This window comes from Petromyzon marinus, chromosome 77 (assembly GCF_048934315.1).
Source record: "Petromyzon marinus isolate PM22_M1 ecotype Great Lakes invasive population chromosome 77, UKy_Petmar_22M1.pri1.0, whole genome shotgun sequence".
NCBI lineage: Eukaryota > Metazoa > Chordata > Hyperoartia > Petromyzontiformes > Petromyzontidae > Petromyzon > Petromyzon marinus.
The window spans coordinates 2,852,722-2,873,873 of record NC_133743.1 but is presented as its reverse complement, the minus strand read 5'-3'; the positions used below and the strand labels follow the sequence as shown (position 1 = coordinate 2,873,873).

Genomic DNA, 21,152 nt, shown 5'->3' with positions numbered 1-21,152 from the left:
CCACACTCGCCACCACACTCACCACCACACTCGGCACCAGCACACTCACCACCACCACCACCACCACCACACTCACCACCACCACACTCACCACCACACTCACCACCACCACACTCACCACCACACTCACCACCACACTCACCACCACACTCACCACCACCACACTCACCACCACCACACTCACCACCACACTCACCACCACCACACTTACCACCACACTCACCACCACACTCACCACCACACTCACCACCAGCACGACCACAGTCACCACCACCACACTCACCACCAGCAACGCCACACTCACCATCACCACACTCAGCACCACACTCACCACCAGCAACACCACACTCACCATCACCACACTCACCACCACACTCGCCACCAGCAACACCAAACTCACCATCACCACACTCAGCACCACACTCACCACCAGCAACACCACACTCACCATCACCACACTCACCACCACACTCACCACCACACTCACCACCACACTCACCACCACACTCAGCACCACCACCACACTCACCACCACACTCAGCACCACACTCACCACCACACTCACCACCACACACACCACCACCACCACACTCACCACCACACTCACCACCACACTCAGCACCACATTCACCACCACACTCACCACCACCACACTCACCACCACACACACCACCACCACCACACTCACCACCACACTCACCACCACACTCAGCACCACATTCACCACCACACTCACCACCACCACACTCACCACCACACACACCACCACCACCACACTCACCACCACACTCACCACCACACTCAGCACCACCACCACACTCAGCACCACACTCACCACCACCACCACACTCACCACCACACTCACCACTACCACCACACTCACCACTCCCACCACCACACTCACCACCACACTCACCACCAAACTCACCACCACCACACTCACCACTACCACCACACTCACCACCACCACCACACTCACCACTACCACCACACTCACCAACAACAACAACCGCCATTCGCCACTAAGTGGCGGTGACGTCACCACGACGCTTTGTGCCAGGCCACGTGCACCTTGAGGCCACGGGAAGTGTCGAAGACACTCACCACCACCACAGTCACCACCAACACGACCACCACACTCACCAACACTGCCACCTCAGTCACCATCACACTCACCACCAGCACGACCACAGTCACCACCACCACCACCACACTCACCACCAACAACACCACACTCACCACCAGCAACACCACACTCACCATCACCACACTCACCATCACCACACTCACCATCACCACACTCACCAGAACCACACTCAGCACCACACTCACCACCAGCAACACCACACTCATCATCACCACACTCACCACCAGCAACACCACACTCACCATCACCACACTCAGCACCACACTCAACACCAACAACACCACACTCACCATCACCACACTCACCAGCACCACACTCAGCACCACACTCACCACCAGCAACACCACACTCACCACCACAAATACCACCACACTCACCACCACCACAGTCACCACCACAGTCACCACCACGAATGCCACCACACTCACCACCACCACCACAGTCACCTTCACCACTACCACCACAGACACCACCACTTCCACCACACTCACCACCAGCAACACCACACTCACCATCACAATCACCACCACCACCACAGATACCACCACACTCACCACAGTCATCACCACAGTCACCACTACCACCACAGACACCACCACTTCCACCACACTCACCACCAGCAACACCACACTCACCATCACAATCACCACCACACTCACCACCACCACCACTGTCACCACCACCACAAATACCACCACACTCACCACAGTCATCACCACAGTCACCACTACCACCACAGACACCACCACTTCCACCACACTCACCACAGTCATCACCACAGTCACCACCACCACTGTCACCACCACCACAAATACCACCACACTCACCACAGTCATCACCACAGTCACCACCACCACCACAGACACCACCACTTCCACCACACTCACCACCAGCAACACCACACTCACCATCACAATCACCACCACACTCACCACCACCACCACCACAGTCACCACCACCACCGCAGTCACCACCACAAATACCACCACACTCACCACCACCACAGTCACCACCACCACAAATACCACCACAGTCATCACCACAGTCACCACTACCACCACAGACACCACCACTTCCACGACACTCACCACCAGCAACACCACACTCACCATCACAATCACCACCACCACCACAGTCACCACCACCACCGCAGTCACCACCACAAATACCACCACACTCACCACAGTCATCACCACAGTCACCACCACCACTACCACCACCACTACCACCACCACTACCACCACAGACACCACCACACTCACCACCAGCACCCTGGTGGTTGTGGTTGTTGATAGTGGTTGTTGTCATTGTTGTGGTTGAGGCTCGGCATGCTGATACCTGTGAGATCGTCGCCATCAAGAAGATGAACCTCACCAGTGGGGGGAGACGCAGCGCTGAGGTACGGGGGTGAGACACGGGGGGAGAGACACGGGGGGAGAGACACGGGGGGAGAGACACGGGGGGGTGAGACACGGGGGAGAGACACGGGGGGTGAGACACGGGGGGTGAGACACGGGGGGAGAGACACGGGGGGTGAGACACGGGGGGTGAGACACGGGGGGTGAGACACGGGGGGTGAGACACGGGGGAGAGACACGGGGGGTGAGACACGGGGGGTGAGACACGGGGGGTGAGACACGGGGGGTGAGACACGGGGGTGAGACACGGGGGGAGAGACACGGGGGGAGAGACACGGGGGGTGAGACACGGGGGGTGAGACACGGGGGGTGAGACACGGGGGTGAGACACGGGGGAGAGACACGGGGGGTGAGACACGGGGGAGAGACACGGGGGGTGAGACACGGGGGGTGAGACACGGGGGGTGAGACACGGGGGGTGAGACACGGGGGAGAGACATGGGGGTGAGACACTGGGGGGAGAGACACGGGGGGTGAGACATGGGGGTGAGACACGGGGGGAGAGACACGGGGGTGAGACACGGGGGGTGAGACACGGGGGTGAGACACGGGGGTGTGACACGGGGGGAGAGACACGGGGGAGAGACATGGGGGTGAGACACTGGGGGGTGAGACACTAGGGGGTGAGACACTGGGGGTGAGACACGGGGGGTGTGATATGGGGGTGAGACACGGGGGGTGAGACACGGGGGGTGAGACACGGGGGGTGAGACACGGGGGGTGAGACACGGGGGAGAGACATGGGGGTGAGACACTGGGGGGTGAGACACGGGGGAGAGACATGGGGGTGAGACACTGGGGGGTGAGACACGGGGGAGAGACATGGGGGTGAGACACTGGGGGGTGAGACACGGGGGGTGAGACACGGGGGAGACACGGGGGGTGAGACACGGGGGGTGAGACACGGGGGGGTGAGACACGGGGTGTGAGACACGGGGTGAGACACGGGGGATAAGACACGGGGGGGTGAGACACGGGGGGTGAGACACGGGGGGGTGAGACACGGGGGGTGAGACACGGGGGAGAGACATGGGGGTGAGACACTGGGGGGTGAGACACGGGGGGGTGAGACACGGGGGGTGAGACACGGGGGGTGAGACACGGGGGGTGAGACATGGGGGTGAGACACGGGGGAGAGACACGGGGGGTGAGACACGGGGGGTGAGACACGGGGGGTGAGACACGGGGGGAGAGACACGGGGGGTGTGACACGGGGGGTGAGACACGGGGGGTGAGACACGGGGGGGTGAGACACGGGGGGTGAGACACGGGGGAGAGACACGGGGGGTGAGACACGGGGGGTGAGACACGGGGGGGTGAGACACGGGGGGGTGAGACACGGGGGGTGAGACACGGGGGGTGAGACACGGGGGAGAGACATGGGGGTGAGACACTGGGGGGAGAGACACGGGGGGTGAGACATGGGGGTGAGACACGGGGTGTGAGACACGGGGGGTGAGACACGGGGGGTGAGACACTGGGGGGTGAGACACGGGGGGAGAGACACTGGGGGGTGAGACACGGGGGGTGAGACGGGGGTGAGACACGGGGGGTGAGACACGGGGGGTGAGACACGGGGGGTGAGACACGGGGGGTGAGACACGGGGGGAGAGACACGGGGGGTGAGACATGGGGGGTGAGACACGGGGGGTGAGACACGGGGGGTGAGACACGGGGGGTGAGACACGGGGGGAGAGACACGGGGGGTGAGACATGGGGGGAGAGACACGGGGGGTGAGACACGGGGGAGAGACATGGGGGTGAGACACGGGGGGTGAGACACGGGGTGAGACACGGGGGGTGAGACACGGGGTGAGACACGGGGGATAAGACACGGGGGGGTGAGACACGGGGGGTGAGACACGGGGGGTGAGACACGGGGGGTGAGACACGGGGGGTGAGACACGGGGGGTGAGACACGGGGGGTGAGACACGGGGGGTGAGACACGGGGGGTGAGACACGGGGGGTGAGACACGGGGGGTGAGACACGGGGGGTGAGACACAGAGGCTTGCGGAGTCCCAATGTTGTTTCAGGAAAGGGCGGTCCTGCACAGATGCCATATTCTCTGTCCGTCTGCTGCAGCAGAAGTGTCGGGAATTCCAACAAGACCTACATCTCCGCTTTATTGACCTGGTCAAGGCACTATGATACCATCAGTAGGCCTGGGCTCTGGGTTGTTCTTAGTGCACGACGCTTCGAGTCTTCTCGGCCACGGTCATGCCCTCCCTTCTCTACACTTGCGAAATGTGGACCCCACCCCCCCCCCCCTAATGGAACATCTTCGTCGGTTAGAAACATTTGGGCTGGCCTGCCTACGATCCATCCTGGGTTTAACCTGCAGGCTTGGATCGTGTGAGGCGCTCACAAATCCTTGAAAGATCTGGGCAAGGTCCCATCGGTGAGCTCCTCCGGCAGGCAAGGCTGCGATGGCTGGGTCATGTAGCCCACATGCCCAGCCACCGCATGCCGAAACAGCTTTTGTTCGGCCGCATAGAGCGGGCTAAACGGGCGCAGCACGGGCTAGAGAAGAGTGGTACAGGAGGACGTGGAGCTGAGTGGACTTGCCGATGACCGGTACCAGCGGTGTCAAGATCGGCCTCTGTGGAGGAGGCTCGTCAAGGACTCTGCTGGGCAGTTGGAGGCAATCGCCCTCCAGCAACAACGGAGGGCGGAGGAGCGACGCTCACAACAACGAGCAGAGCGCCGGGTGGCTAAAGCACAGCGGGTTGGCACAGTAGGGGGCACAGGTGGTGCATCAGCCAGTCATCTCAGTCATCTCAGTCAGTCGACCCGTGGCACCTGCTGGGTCTGCCCCGTGACCTCCTGCCAGCGGGCGTTCGACACTTCACGTGGCCTCAGGGTGCACGTGGCCTGGCACAAGCGTCGTGGTGACGTCACCGCCACTTAGTGGCGAATGGCGGTTGTTGTTGTAGTGTGTGTGTGTGTGCGTGCTTGTGTAGCGGTGGAGAGACACAGTAAAGGAGATTGAGCTTCTGAAGAGGTTGAATCACCCCAACGTCGTTGCATACAGAGCAGCCCACCTCGTTTGCTCCACAGTGTGGGTGAGACAACATCACAACATCATCACAACATCACAATATCAACAACATCATCACAACATCATCACAACATCAACAACATCATCACAACATCATCACAACATCAACAACATCATCACAACATCATCACAACATCAACAACATCATCACAACATCATCACAACATCAACAACATCATCACAACATCATCACAACATCAAAACATCATCACAACATCATCACAACATCATCAACAACATCACCACCATCACCACCGTAATAATCATCACCACCATCATCATCATCACCACCATCACCACCGAAATAATCATCATCACCACCATCATCATCACCACCATCACCACCGTAATAATCATCACCACCACCATCATCATCATCATCACTACCATCATTGCCGTCATCACAACATCACCACCATCATCATCACTACCACCATTATCACCACCACCATCATCACCACCACCACCACCACCATCATCACTACCATCACCAACATCACCACCGTAATAATCATCACCACCATCATCATTATCACCACCATCATCATCATCACCACCATCATCGCCGTTATCACAACATCATCACCACCATCACCACCATCATCACCACCACCATTATCACCTCCACCATCACCACCATTATCATCACCACCACCACCATCATCACTACCATCACCAACATCACCACCGTAATAATCATCACCACCCATCATCATCATCACCACCATCATCGCCGTCATCACAACATCATCATCACCACCATCATCACCACCACCATTATCACCTCCACCATCACCACCATCATCACCACCCACCACCACCACCATCATCACTACCATCACCAACATCACCACCATCATCACAACATCATCACCACCATCACCACCATCATCACCACCACCATTATCACCTCCACCATCACCACCATCATCACCACCATCACCACCATCATCACTACCATCACCACCACCACCATCATCACAACATCATCACCACCATCACCACCATCACCACCATCATCACCACCACCATTATCACCTCCACCATCACCACCATCATCACCACTCTTCACCACCACCACCATCACTACCATCACCAACATCACCACCATGCCCCTCCCCCCGTGACCCCCACGTGACCCCCCCCGTGACCCCCCCATGACCTCGACCCCTCCCCGTGTGTCCGCGTCATCTCCTCCTGCAGCTCGTCATGGAGTTCTGCCTCGCCTCAGCAGCCGACATCCTGGAAGGTGGGGAGGGGGGGGTGGTTATTGGGGGGGAGGGGTGGCATGGGGGGGGTTGTGTGGCTGTGTGTGTGTGTCACTGTGTGTGTGTGTGTCACTGTGTGTGTGTGTCACTGTGTGTGTGTGTCACTGTGTGTGTGTGTCACTGTGTGTGTGTGTGTGTCACTGTGTGTGTGTGTGGCTGTGTGTGTGTCACTGTGTGTGTGTGTGTGTCACTGTGTGTGTCACTGTGTGTGTCACTGTGTGTGTGTGTCACTGTGTGTGTCACTGTGTGTGTGTGTTACTGTGTGTGTGTGTGTCACTGTGTATGTGTGTGTGTGTCACTGTGTGTGTGTGTGTCACTGTGTATGTGTGTGTGTGTCACTGTGTATGTGTGTGTGTGTCACTGTGTGTGTGTGTGTGTGTCACTGTGTGTGTGTGTGTGTCACTGTGTATGTGTGTGTGTGTCACTGTGTGTGTGTGTCACTGTGTGTGTGTGTGTCACTGTGTGTGTGTCACTGTGTGTGTGTGTGTCACTGTGTGTGTGTGTGTCACTGTGTGTGTGTCACTGTGTGTGTGTGTCACTGTGTGTGTGTGTGTGTCACTGTGTGTGTGTGTGTCACTGTGTGTGTGTGTGTCACTGTGTGTGTGTGTGTCACTGTGTGTGTGTGTCACTGTGTGTGTGTGTCACTGTGTGTGTGTGTGGGGAGCGATAGTGTAGCGGTTAGCGCTACGCTGCGCTATGAACCTGGCGACCCGGGTTCGATTCCCTCTCACGGCCAACACCAGTGACGATTATCTGAACCGGTCCCGGGCCTCCCCTAGGTCGACTCAGCCTCAAATAAAGTACCTGGTGCGGTGTGTAAACATCGCCACTAGGGAGACAAAGGCGGTCGGGCGTGGTGCTGGCCACCCACCCCCTCGTGTACCGTTCCGGCCTTCATAGGTGCTCGCTAACAGCTCTTGCCCCTACAGTCTGTTAAGGCTATATGGGGGATCTTGGTGTGTCACTGTGTGTGTTTCACTGTGTGTGTCACTGTGTGTGTGTCACTGTGTGTGTGTGTCACTGTGTGTGTGTCACTGTGTGTGTGTGTCACTGTGTGTGTGTGTCACTGTGTGTGTGTTTCACGAAAGGGCGGTCATGCACGGACGCCATATTTTCTCTCCGTCTGCTACAGCGGAGGTGTAGGGAATTCCAACAAGACCTACGTCTCTGCTTTATTGACCTGGTCAAGGCACTATGATAACATCCGTAGGCCTGGGCTCTCTGGGTTGTTCTTCGTGCTTTCGGAGTCCCCTGACACTCTGCTCACGATCATTAAGGACCTTCGTGATGGTGAGCGGGCCCGGGTAAAACTACGTGGCCGGGAGTCAGAGCCATTTTCTGTTCACCTTGGGGTGCGACAGGGATGTCCTCTGGCTCCCACATTATTTAACATCTATTTTGACCACGTAGTTCGTGAAGCCTTCAGTTGCTGTACCGGAGGAATTTCCATTTGGTACAGATCAAATGGGAGGCTGATCGATGCCCGGGTGCGGTCAAGGGATGGGTCCCTATTGCTCAACCACGTTATGTATGCTGATGATTTGGTAATAGCTGCTCAGTCAGAGGAGGAGTTGGAGATGCTGCTGCTGAGACTGGAGCGTGCCACTAAGAGGTGGGGCCTTACCATCAGCCCCACCAAAACTAAGCACCTGCCTGGGTATTTTGTACCATCGGACACTCCACCCCCACAACTCCCAATCGGTGATGGGGCAGTTGTGGAGAGAGTGGAGAGTTTCCCATACCCGGGCAGTGTGCTCATGACCGGCTCTGGTTTAACAGCAGAGGTCTCACTCCGAATCAGTCGAGCGGCATAATATTTTCATTGGTTGCGTAATGCTGTGTGGAAGCTACCTGGTCTGTCTGCACGAAGCTTCAGGTTTTCTCGGCCACAGTCATTCCCTCCCTTCTCTACGCTTGCGAAACGTGGACCCCCCCTAATGGAACATCTTTGCCGGTTAGAAACATTTAGGCTGGCCTGCTTACGATCCATCCTGGGTTTAACCAGGCTGTATTGTGTGAGGAGCTCACAAATCCTTGAAAAAGCTGGACATAGTCCCATCGGTGAGCTCCTCCGGCGGGCAAGGCTGCGATGGCTGGGTCATGTAGCCCGCATGCCCAGCCACCGCATGCCGAAACAGCTTTTGTTCGGCCGGATCGAGGGGGCTAAACGGGCGCAGCACGGGCTAGCGAAGAGATGGAGTGATGTGGTACAGGAGGACGTGGAGCTGAGTGGACTTGCCGATGACTGGTACCAGCGGTGTCAAGATCGGCCTCTGTGGAGGAGGCTCGTGAAGGATGCTACTGGTCAGTTGGAGGCAGTCGCCCTCCAACAACAACGGAGAGCGGAGGAGCGACGCTCACAACAACGAGCGGAGCACCGGGTGGCTAAAGCACAGCAAGTTGGCACAGTAGGGTGCACAGGTGGTGCACCAGCCAGTCATCTCAGTCAGTCGACCCGTGGCACCTGGGTCTGCCCCGTGACCTCCTGCCAGTGGGCGTTCGACACTTCACGCGGCCTCAAGGTGCACATAGCCTGGCACAAGCGTCGTGGTGACGTCACCGCCACTTAGTGGCGAATGGCGGTTGTTGCTGTTGTGGTAGTGTAGTGGGGAGCGATGGTGTAGCGGGGAGCGATGGTGTAGCGGTTAGCGCTACGCTGCGCTATGAACCTGGCGACCCGGGTTCGATTCCCACTCACGGCCAACACAAGTGACGATTATCTGAACCGGTCCCGGGCCTCCCCTAGGTCGACTCGGCCTCAAATGAGTACCTGGTGCGGTGTGTAAACATCGCCACTGGGGAGACAAAGGCGGTCGGGCGTGGTGCTGGCCACCCACCCCCTCGTGTACCGTTCCGGCCTTCATAGGTGCTCGCTAACAGCACTTGCCCCTACAGTCTGTTAAGGCTATACGGGGGATCTTTGTCTTTGTAGTAGTGGTTAGCGCTTCGAACTCGGCGACCCGGGTTCGATTCCCGCTCACGACCAACACCGGCAGTGACGATTATCTGAGCCGGTCCTGGGCCTCCCCTAGGTCGACTCAGCCTCAAATGAGTAACCTGGTGTAGCTGTGGTGGTGGTGGTGGTGGAGTGAACATCGCCACTGGGGAGACAAAGGCTGCCGGGCATGGCGCTGGCCACCCACTAGGGCCGAGGGATTTGGGGGAAGAGATCTAATTGCGATTTTTCTGACAGACATTGCGATTTGATTTGCGATTGCATGTTTGCAAAGTCCAGCTTCAGTTGAATATTCACTGTGTAGTAGGTTCAAAACACGTGATGGAGCATTACCACGTGATACCATCAAAATATCAACTGCTCGATGTGTTATGATGCAACGATGTGAACCTATGAGATGCGAATTGCTTCCAGCGTGGCATTTGTACGAATGTTTTAATTGAAACGGAACAATCAAACGCGGAACAATTGTTAGGCTGAATGAAAAAAAAAAAATTTGCAATAATAAGGCGTGAAACAATCCCAGTAAGAGAGCAACGGGACTTTTCAAGTCGCGAAAAAATCGCGGGCCTTTGCTATTTGCCGATCGCGTCGATTCAAATTGATGATGATGGTGGTGGTGATGAAATTGAAATCGATCGATCGGTCAGCCCTACCACCCGCCCCCTCTGCACCGCTAGCCTTTTAAAAGGTGCTACTCGCTCGCCATCACGGCACTTGCCCCTACCGTCTGCTGAGGCTGCACGGGGGGATTTTTGTTCGCTGCGTGTTGCAGTGTGCCAGGCTGATCTGACGGAGGCCGAGATCTCCGGCATCGTGCTGGGAGCCGTCGGCGGGCTCAGCTACCTCCACCACCTCGGAGTTATCCATCGGTAAGCACCGCCCCCCTCCCCCCTGAGACTCCCACCCTGAGAGACTCCCACCCAGAGTCACTCCCACCCAGAGAGACTCCCACCCAGAGTCACTCCCACCCAGAGAGACTCCCACCCAGAGAGACTCCCACCCAGAGTCACTCCCACCCAGAGTCACTCCCACCCAGAGACTCCCACCCAGAGACTCCCACCCAGAGACTCCCACCCAGAGTCACTCCCACCCAGAGACTCCCACCCAGAGTCACTTCCACCCAGAGTCACTCCCACCCAGAGACTCCCACCCAGAGACTCCCACCCAGAGTCACTCCCACCCAGAGACTCCCACCCAGAGACTTCCACCCAGAGACTCCCACCCACCCAGAGACTCCCACCCAGAGACTCCCGCCCAGAGACTCCCACCCAGAGACTCCCACCCAGAGAGACTCCCACCCAGAGACTCACCACCCACCCAGAGACTCCCACCCAGAGACTCCCACCCAGAGACTCCCACCCAGAGTCACTCCCACCCAGAGACTCCCACCCAGAGGCACTCCCACTCAGAGACTCCCACCCAGAGACTCCCACCCAGAGACTCCCACCCAGAGTCACTCCCACCCAGAGTCACTCCCACCCAGAGACTCCCACCCAGAGACTCCCACCCAGAGACTCCCACCCACCCAGAGACTTCCACCCAGAGACTCCCACACACCCAGAGACTCCCACCCAGAGACTCCCACCCAGAGACTCCCACCCAGAGACTCCCACCCAGAGAGACTCCCACCCAGAGACTCCCACCCACCCAGAGACTCCCACCCAGAGACTCCCACCCAGAGACTCCCACCCAGAGTCACTCCCACCCAGAGACTCCCACCCAGAGGCACTCCCACTCAGAGACTCCCACCCAGAGACTCCCACCCAGAGATTCCCACCCAGAGTCACTCCCACCCAGAGTCACTCCCACCCAGAGACTCCCCACCCAGAGAGACTCCCACCCAGAGACTCCCACCCAGAGTCACTCCCACCCAGAGACTCCCACCCAGAGACTCCCCACCCAGAGACTCCCACCCAGAGTCTCCCACCCAGAGTCACTCCCACCCAGAGACTCCCACCCAGAGTCACTCCCACCCAGAGTCACTCCCACCCAGAGACTCCCACCCAGAGACTCCCACCCAGAGTCACTCCCACTCAGAGACTCCCACCCAGAGACTCCCACCCAGAGTCACTCCCACCCAGAGTCACTCCCACCCAGAGACTCCCCACCCAGAGAGACTCCCACCCAGAGTCACTCCCACCCAGAGTCACTCCCACCCAGAGTCAGTCCCACCCAGAGACTCCCACCCAGAGTCTCCCACCCAGAGTCACTCCCACCCAGAGACTCCCACCCAGAGTCACTCCCACCCAGAGTCACTCCCACCCAGAGTCACTCCCACCCAGAGTCACTCCCACCCAGAGTCACTCCCACCCAGAGACTCCCACCCAGAGAGACTCCCACCCAGAGTCTCCCACCCAGAGACTCCCACCCAGAGACTCCCACCCAGAGACTCCCACCCAGAGACTCCCACCCAGAGTCTCCCACCCAGAGAGACTTCCACCCAGAGACTCCCACCCAGAGAGACTCCCACCCAGAGTCTCCCACCCAGAGACTCCCACCCAGAGAGACTCCCACCCAGAGACTCCCACCCAGAGACTCCCACCCAGAGTCTCCCACCCAGAGAGACTCCCACCCAGAGACTCCCACCCAGAGACTCCCACCCAGAGACTCCCACCCAGAGACTCCCACCCAGAGAGACTCCCACCCAGAGTCTCCCACCCAGAGAGACTCCCACCCAGAGACTCCCACCCAGAGAGACTCCCACCCAGAGACTCCCACCCAGAGACTCCCACCCAGAGAGACTCCCACCCAGAGACTCCCACCCAGAGAGTCTCCCACCCAGAGACTCCCACCCAGAGAGACTCCCACCCAGAGACTCCCACCCAGAGACTCCCACCCAGAGACTCCCACCCAGAGACTCCCACCCAGAGACTCCCACCCAGAGTCTCCCACCCAGAGACTCCCACCCAGAGACTCCCACCCAGAGACTCCCACCCAGAGAGACTCCCACCCAGAGACTCCCACCCAGAGACTCCCACCCAGAGAGACTCCCACCCAGAGACTCCCACCCAGAGAGTCTCCCACCCAGAGACTCCCACCCAGAGAGACTCCCACCCAGAGACTCCCACCCAGAGACTCCCACCCAGAGACTCCCACCCAGAGACTCCCACCCAGAGACTCCCACCCAGAGACTCCCACCCAGAGTCTCCCACCCAGAGACTCCCACCCAGAGACTCCCACCCAGAGACTCCCACCCAGAGACTCCCACCCAGAGACTCCCACCCAGAGACTCCCACCAAGAATCTCCCACTCAGAGACTCCCACCCAGAGACTCCCACCCAGAGACTCCCACCCAGAGAGACTCCCACCCAGAGAGACTCCCACCCAGAGTCACTCCCACCCAGAGTCACTCCCACCCAGAGACTCCCACCCAGAGACTCCCACCCAGAGTCTCCCACCCAGAGAGACTCCCACCCAGAGACTCCCACCCAGAGACTCCCACCCAGAGTCACTCCCACCCAGAGAGACTCCCACCCAGAGACTCCCACCAAGAGTCTCCCACCCAGAGTCTCCCACCCAGAGACTCCCACCCAGAGACTCCCACCCAGAGAGTCTCCCACCCAGAGACTCCCACCCAGAGAGACTCCCACCCAGAGACTCCCACCCAGAGACTCCCACCCAGAGACTCCCACCCAGAGACTCCCACCCAGAGACTCCCACCCAGAGACTCCCACCCAGAGTCTCCCACCCAGAGACTCCCACCCAGAGACTCCCACCCAGAGACTCCCACCCAGAGACTCCCACCCAGAGACTCCCACCCAGAGACTCCCACCAAGAGTCTCCCACTCAGAGACTCCCACCCAGAGACTCCCACCCAGAGACTCCCACCCAGAGAGACTCCCACCCAGAGAGACTCCCACCCAGAGTCACTCCCACCCAGAGTCACTCCCACCCAGAGTCACTCCCACCCAGAGACTCCCACCCAGAGACTCCCACCCAGAGTCTCCCACCCAGAGAGACTCCCACCCAGAGACTCCCACCCAGAGACTCCCACCCAGAGTCACTCCCACCCAGAGAGACTCCCACCCAGAGACTCCCACCAAGAGTCTCCCACCCAGAGTCTCCCACCCAGAGACTCCCACCCAGAGACTCCCACCCAGAGACTCCCACCCAGAGTCTCCCACCCAGAGAGACTCCCACCCAGAGAGACTCCCACCCAGAGACTCCCACCCAGAGACTCCCACCCAGATACTCCCACCCAGAGACTCCCACCCAGAGACTCCCACCCAGAGACTCCCACCCAGAGTCTCCCACCCAGAGACTCCCACCCAGAGACTCCCACCCAGAGACTCCCACCCAGAGAGACTCCCACCCAGAGACTCCCACCCAGAGACTCCCACCCAGAGAGACTCCCACCCAGAGACTCCCACCCAGAGAGTCTCCCACCCAGAGACTCCCACCCAGAGAGACTCCCACCCAGAGACTCCCACCCAGAGACTCCCACCCAGAGACTCCCACCCAGAGACTCCCACCCAGAGACTCCCACCCAGAGACTCCCACCCCGAGTCTCCCACCCAGAGACTCCCACCCAGAGACTCCCACCCAGAGACTCCCACCCAGAGACTCCCACCCAGAGACTCCCACCCAGAGACTCCCACCAAGAGTCTCCCACTCAGAGACTCCCACCCAGAGACTCCCACCCAGAGACTCCCACCCAGAGAGACTCCCACCCAGAGAGACTCCCACCCAGAGTCACTCCCACCCAGAGTCACTCCCACCCAGAGACTCCCACCCAGAGACTCCCACCCAGAGTCTCCCACCCAGAGAGACTCCCACCCAGAGACTCCCACCCAGAGACTCCCACCCAGAGTCACTCCCACCCAGAGAGACTCCCACCCAGAGACTCCCACCAAGAGTCTCCCACCCAGAGTCTCCCACCCAGAGACTCCCACCCAGAGACTCCCACCCAGAGACTCCCACCCAGAGTCTCCCACCCAGAGAGACTCCCACCCAGAGAGACTCCCACCCAGAGACTCCCACCCAGAGACTCCCACCCAGATACTCCCACCCAGAGACTCCCACCCAGAGACTCCCACCCAGAGACTCCCACCCAGAGTCTCCCACCCAGAGACTCCCACCCAGAGTCTCCCACCCAGAGAGACTCCCACCCAGAGACTCCCACCCAGAGTCACTCCCACCCAGAGTCACTCCCACCCAGAGAGACTCCCACCCAGAGACTCCCACCCAGAGTCTCCCACTCAGAGACTCCCACCCAGAGACTCCCACCCAGAGACTCCCACCCAGAGAGACTCCCACTCAGAGACTCCCACCCACCCAGAGACTCCCACCCAGAGACTCCCACCCAGAGACTCCCACCCAGAGACTCCCACCCAGAGACTCCCACCCAGAGACTCCCACCCAGAGACTCCCACCAAGAGTCTCCCACTCAGAGACTCCCACCCAGAGACTCCCACCCAGAGACTCCCACCCAGAGACTCCCACCCAGAGAGACTCCCACCCAGAGAGACTCCCACCCAGAGTCACTCCCACCCAGAGTCACTCCCACCCAGAGACTCCCACCCAGAGACTCCCACCCAGAGTCTCCCACCCAGAGAGACTCCCACCCAGAGACTCCCACCCAGAGACTCCCACCCAGAGTCACTCCCACCCAGAGAGACTCCCACCCAGAGACTCCCACCAAGAGTCTCCCACCCAGAGTCTCCCACCCAGAGACTCCCACCCAGAGACTCCCACCCAGAGACTCCCACCCAGAGTCTCCCACCCAGAGAGACTCCCACCCAGAGAGACTCCCACCCAGAGACTCCCACCCAGAGACTCCCACCCAGATACTCCCACCCAGAGACTCCCACCCAGAGACTCCCACCCAGAGACTCCCACCCAGAGTCTCCCACCCAGAGACTCCCACCCAGAGTCTCCCACCCAGAGAGACTCCCACCCAGAGACTCCCACCCAGAGTCACTCCCACCCAGAGTCACTCCCACCCAGAGAGACTCCCACCCAGAGACTCCCACCCAGAGTCTCCCACCCAGAGTCTCCCACTCAGAGACTCCCACCCAGAGAGACTCCCACTCAGAGACTCCCACCCACCCAGAGACTCCCACCCAGAGACTCCCACCCAGAGACTCCCACCCAGAGTCACTCCCACCCAGAGTCACTCCCACCCAGAGTCACTCCCACCCAGAGACTCCCACCCAGAAACTCCCACTCAGAGACTCCCACCCAGAGTCACTCCCACCCAGAGTCACTCCCACCCAGAGTCACTCCCACCCAGAGACTCCCACCCAGAGAGACTCCCACCCAGAGTCACTCCCACCCAGAGACTCCCACCCAGAGACTCCCACCCAGAGACTCCCACCCAGAGTCACTCCCACTCAGAGACTCCCACCCCGAGACTCCCACCCAGAGACTCCCACCCACCCAGAGACTTCCACCCAGAGACTCCCACCCACCCAGAGACTCCCACCCAGAGACTCCCACCCAGAGACTCCCACCCAGAGACTCCCACCCAGAGACTCCCACCCAGAGACTCCCACCCAGAGACTTCCACCCAGAGTCACTCCCACCCAGAGACTCCCACCCAGAGAGACTCCCACCTAGAGACTCCCACCCAGAGACTCCCACCCAGAGACTCCCACCCAGAGACTTCCACCCAGAGACTCCCACCCAGAGACTCCCACCCAGAGACTCCCACCCAGAGACTCCCACCCAGAGACTCCCACCCAGAGTCTCCCACCCAGAGACTCCCACCCAGAGACTCCCACCCAGAGACTCCCACCCAGAGACTCCCACCCAGGAACTCCCACCCAGAGAGACTCCCACCCAGAGACTCCCACCCAGAGACTCCCACCCAGAGACTCCCACCCAGAGACTCCCACCCAGAGTCACTTCCACCCAGAGTCACTCCCACCCAGAGACTCCCACCCAGAGACTCCCACCCAGAGAGACTCCCACCCAGAGACTCCCACCCAGAGACTCCCACCCAGAGACTCCCACCCAGAGACTTCCACCCAGAGACTCCCACCCAGAGACTCCCACCCAGAGACTCCCACCCAGAGACTCCCACCCAGAGTCTCCCACCCAGAGAGACTCCCACCTAGAGACTCCCACCCAGAGACTCCCACCCAGAGACTCCCACCCAGAGAGACTCCCACCTAGAGACTCCCACCCAGAGACTCCCACCCAGAGACTCCCACCCAGAGACTTCCACCCAGAGACTCCCACCCAGAGACTCCCACCCAGAGACTCCCACCCAGAGACTCCCACCCAGAGTCACTCCCACCCAGAGACTCCCACCCAGAGACTCCCACCCAGAGTCACTCCCACCCAGAGACTCCCACCAAGAGTCTTCCACTCAGAGACTCCCACCCAGATTCTTCCACTCAGAGACTCCCACCCAGAGTCTCCCACCCAGAGAGACTCCCACCCAGAGACTCCCACCCAGAGTCACTCCCACCCAGAGTCACTCCCACCCAGAGAGACTCCCACCCAGAGACTCCCACCCAGAGTCTCCCACTCAGAGACTCCCACCCAGAGACTCCCACCCAGAGACTCCCACCCAGAGAGACTCCCACTCAGAGACTCCCACCCACCCAGAGACTCCCACCCAGAGACTCCCACCCAGAGACTCCCACCCAGAGACTCCCACCCAGAGACTCCCACCCAGAGACTCCCACCCAGAGACTCCCACCAAGAGTCTCCCACTCAGAGACTCCCACCCAGAGACTCCCACCCAGAGACTCCCACCCAGAGACTCCCACCCAGAGAGACTCCCACCCAGAGAGACTCCCACCCAGAGTCACTCCCACCCAGAGTCACTCCCACCCAGAGACTCCCACCCAGAGACTCCCACCCAGAGTCTCCCACCCAGAGAGACTCCCACCCAGAGACTCCCACCCAGAGACTCCCACCCAGAGTCACTCCCACCCAGAGAGACTCCCACCCAGAGACTCCCACCAAGAGTCTCCCACCCAGAGTCTCCCACCCAGAGACTCCCACCCAGAGACTCCCACCCAGAGACTCCCACCCAGAGTCTCCCACCCAGAGAGACTCCCACCCAGAGAGACTCCCACCCAGAGACTCCCACCCAGAGACTCCCACCCAGATACTCCCACCCAGAGACTCCCACCCAGAGACTCCCACCCAGAGACTCCCACCCAGAGTCTCCCACCCAGAGACTCCCACCCAGAGTCTCCCACCCAGAGAGACTCCCACCCAGAGACTCCCACCCAGAGTCACTCCCACCCAGAGTCACTCCCACCCAGAGAGACTCCCACCCAGAGACTCCCACCCAGAGTCTCCCACCCAGAGTCTCCCACTCAGAGACTCCCACCCAGAGAGACTCCCACTCAGAGACTCCCACCCACCCAGAGACTCCCACCCAGAGACTCCCACCCAGAGACTCCCACCCAGAGTCACTCCCACCCAGAGTCACTCCCACCCAGAGTCACTCCCACCCAGAGACTCCCACCCAGAAACTCCCACTCAGAGACTCCCACCCAGAGTCACTCCCACCCAGAGTCACTCCCACCCAGAGTCACTCCCACCCAGAGACTCCCACCCAGAGAGACTCCCACCCAGAGTCACTCCCACCCAGAGACTCCCACCCAGAGACTCCCACCCAGAGACTCCCACCCAGAGTCACTCCCACTCAGAGACTCCCACCCCGAGACTCCCACCCAGAGACTCCCACCCACCCAGAGACTTCCACCCAGAGACTCCCACCCAGAGACTCCCACCCAGAGACTCCCACCCAGAGACTCCCACCCAGAGACTCCCACCCAGAGACTTCCACCCAGAGACTCCCACCCAGAGACTCCCACCCAGAGACTCCCACCCAGAGACTCCCACCCAGAGACTCCCACCCAGAGTCTCCCACCCAGAGACTCCCACCCAGAGACTCCCACCCAGAGACTCCCACCCAGAGACTCCCACCCAGGAACTCCCACCCAGAGAGACTCCCACCCAGAGACTCCCACCCAGAGACTCCCACCCAGAGACTCCCACCCAGAGACTCCCACCCAGAGTCACTTCCACCCAGAGTCACTCCCACCCAGAGACTCCCACCCAGAGACTCCCACCCAGAGAGACTCCCACCCAGAGTCTCCCACCCAGAGAGACTCCCACCTAGAGACTCCCACCCAGAGTCTCCCACCCAGAGACTCCCACCCAGAGACTCCCACCCAGAGACTTCCACCCAGAGACTCCCACCCAGAGACTCCCACCCAGAGACTCCCACCCAGAGACTCCCACCCAGAGTCTCCCACCCAGAGACTCCCACCCAGAGTCACTCCCACCCAGAGACTCCCACCCAGAGACTCCCACCCAGAGACTCCCACCCAGAGACTCCCACCCAGAGTCACTTCCACCCAGAGTCACTCCCACCCAGAGACTCCCACCCAGAGACTCCCACCCAGAGAGACTCCCACCCAGAGACTCCCACCCAGAGACTCCCACCCAGAGACTCCCACCCAGAGACTCCCACCCAGAGACTCCCACCCAGAGTCTCCCACCCAGAGACTCCCACCCAGAGACTCCCACCCAGAGAGACTCCCACCCAGAGACTCCCACCCAGAGACTCCCACCTAGAGACTCCCACCCAGAGTCTCCCACCCAGAGACTCCCACCCAGAGACTCCCACCCAGAGACTTCCACCCAGAGACTCCCACCCAGAGACTCCCACCCAGAGACTCCCACCCAGAGACTCCCACCCAGAGTCTCCCACCCAGAGACTCCCACCCAGAGTCACTCCCACCCAGAGACTCCCACCCAGAGACTCCCACCCAGAGACTCCCACCCAGAGACTCCCACCCAGAGTCACTTCCACCCAGAGTCACTCCCACCCAGAGACTCCCACCCAGAGACTCCCACCCAGAGAGACTCCCACCCAGAGACTCCCACCCAGAGACTCCCACCCAGAGACTCCCACCCAGAGACTTCCACCCAGAGACTCCCACCCAGAGACTCCCACCCAGAGACTCCCACCCAGAGACTCCCACCCAGAGTCTCCCACCCAGAGAGACTCCCACCTAGAGACTCCCACCCAGAGACTCCCACCCAGAGACTCCCACCCAGAGACTTCCACCCAGAGACTCCCACCCAGAGACTCCCACCCAGAGACTCCCACCCAGAGACTCCCACCCAGAGTCACTCCCACCCAGAGACTCCCACCAAGAGTCTTCCACTCAGAGACTCCCACCCAGATTCTTCCACTCAGAGACTCCCACCCAGAGACTCCCACCCAGAGACTCCCACCCAGAGTCACTCCCACCCAGAGACTCCCACCCAGAGTCTCCCACCCAGAGACTCCCACCCAGAGACTCCCACCCAGAGACTCCCACCCAGAGTCTTCCACCCAGAGACACCCACCATCTGTGTGTCGCTGTGTGTGTGTCTGTACGGACGTGAAGGCCGGTAACGTGATGCTGAGCGCTGTTTGTCTCTGTGTGTCTCTGTGTGTATGTCTCTGTGTGTGTCTGTGTGTGTGTCTCTGTCTGTGTCTCTGTGTGTATGTCTCTGTGTGTGTCTCTGTGTGTCTGTGTCTCTGTCTGTGTCTCTGTGTGCTTACGACCGGCTCCAGTTTAACAGCAGAGGTCTCATTCCGAATCAGTCGAGCGGCAATATCTTTTCATCGGTTGCGTAACGCTGTGTGGAAGCTACCTGGTCTGTCGCTCCGCACTAAGCTTCAGGTCTTCTCGGCCACGGTCATTCCCTCCCTTCTCTACGCTTGCGAAACGTGGAGCCCCCTAATGGAACATCTTTGCCGGTTAGAAACATTTAGGCTGGCCTGCCCACGATCCATCCTGGGTTTGACCAGGCTGGATTGTGTGATGAGCTCACAAATCCTTGAAAGATCTGGGCAAGGTCCCATCGGTGAGCTCCTCCGGCAGGCAAGGCTGCGTTGGCTGGGTCATGTAGCCCGCATGCCCAGCCACCGCATGCCGAAACAGCTTTTGTTCGGCCAGATCGAGTGGGCTAAACGGGCGCGGCACGGGCTAGAGAAGAGATGGAGTCATATGGTACAGGAGGACGTGGAGCTGAGTGGACTTGCCGATGACCGGTACCAGCAGTGTCAAGATCGGCTTCTGTGGAGGAGGCTCGTGAAGGACGCTACTGGGCAGTTGGAGGCAGTCGCCCTCCAACAACAACGGAGGGCGGAGGAGCGACGCTCACAATAACGAGCGGAGCGCCGGGTGGCTAAAGCACAGCGGGTTGGCACAGTAGGGGGCACAGGTGGTGCATCAGCCAGTCACCTCAGTCATCTCAGTCAGTCGACCCTAGGCACCTGGGTCTGCCCCGTGACCTCCTGCCAATGGGCATTCGACACTTCACGTGGCCTCAAG

The 21,152-nt window shown here is 60.0% G+C and overlaps 1 protein-coding gene across 1 annotated transcript in view; it reads left to right on the top strand.

The window, feature by feature from the left end:
* Nucleotides 1–21,152, top strand: part of LOC116958402 (uncharacterized) — a 75,097-nt gene that overhangs the window by 1,186 nt on the left and 52,759 nt on the right. The window contains exons 2-5 of the mRNA XM_076056749.1: nt 2,469–2,546; nt 5,528–5,629; nt 6,829–6,874; nt 10,625–10,721. Of these exons, the coding sequence (XP_075912864.1) occupies nt 2,469–2,546; nt 5,528–5,629; nt 6,829–6,874; nt 10,625–10,721 (323 nt within the window). The remainder of the gene's footprint in view (nt 1–2,468; nt 2,547–5,527; nt 5,630–6,828; nt 6,875–10,624; nt 10,722–21,152) is intronic.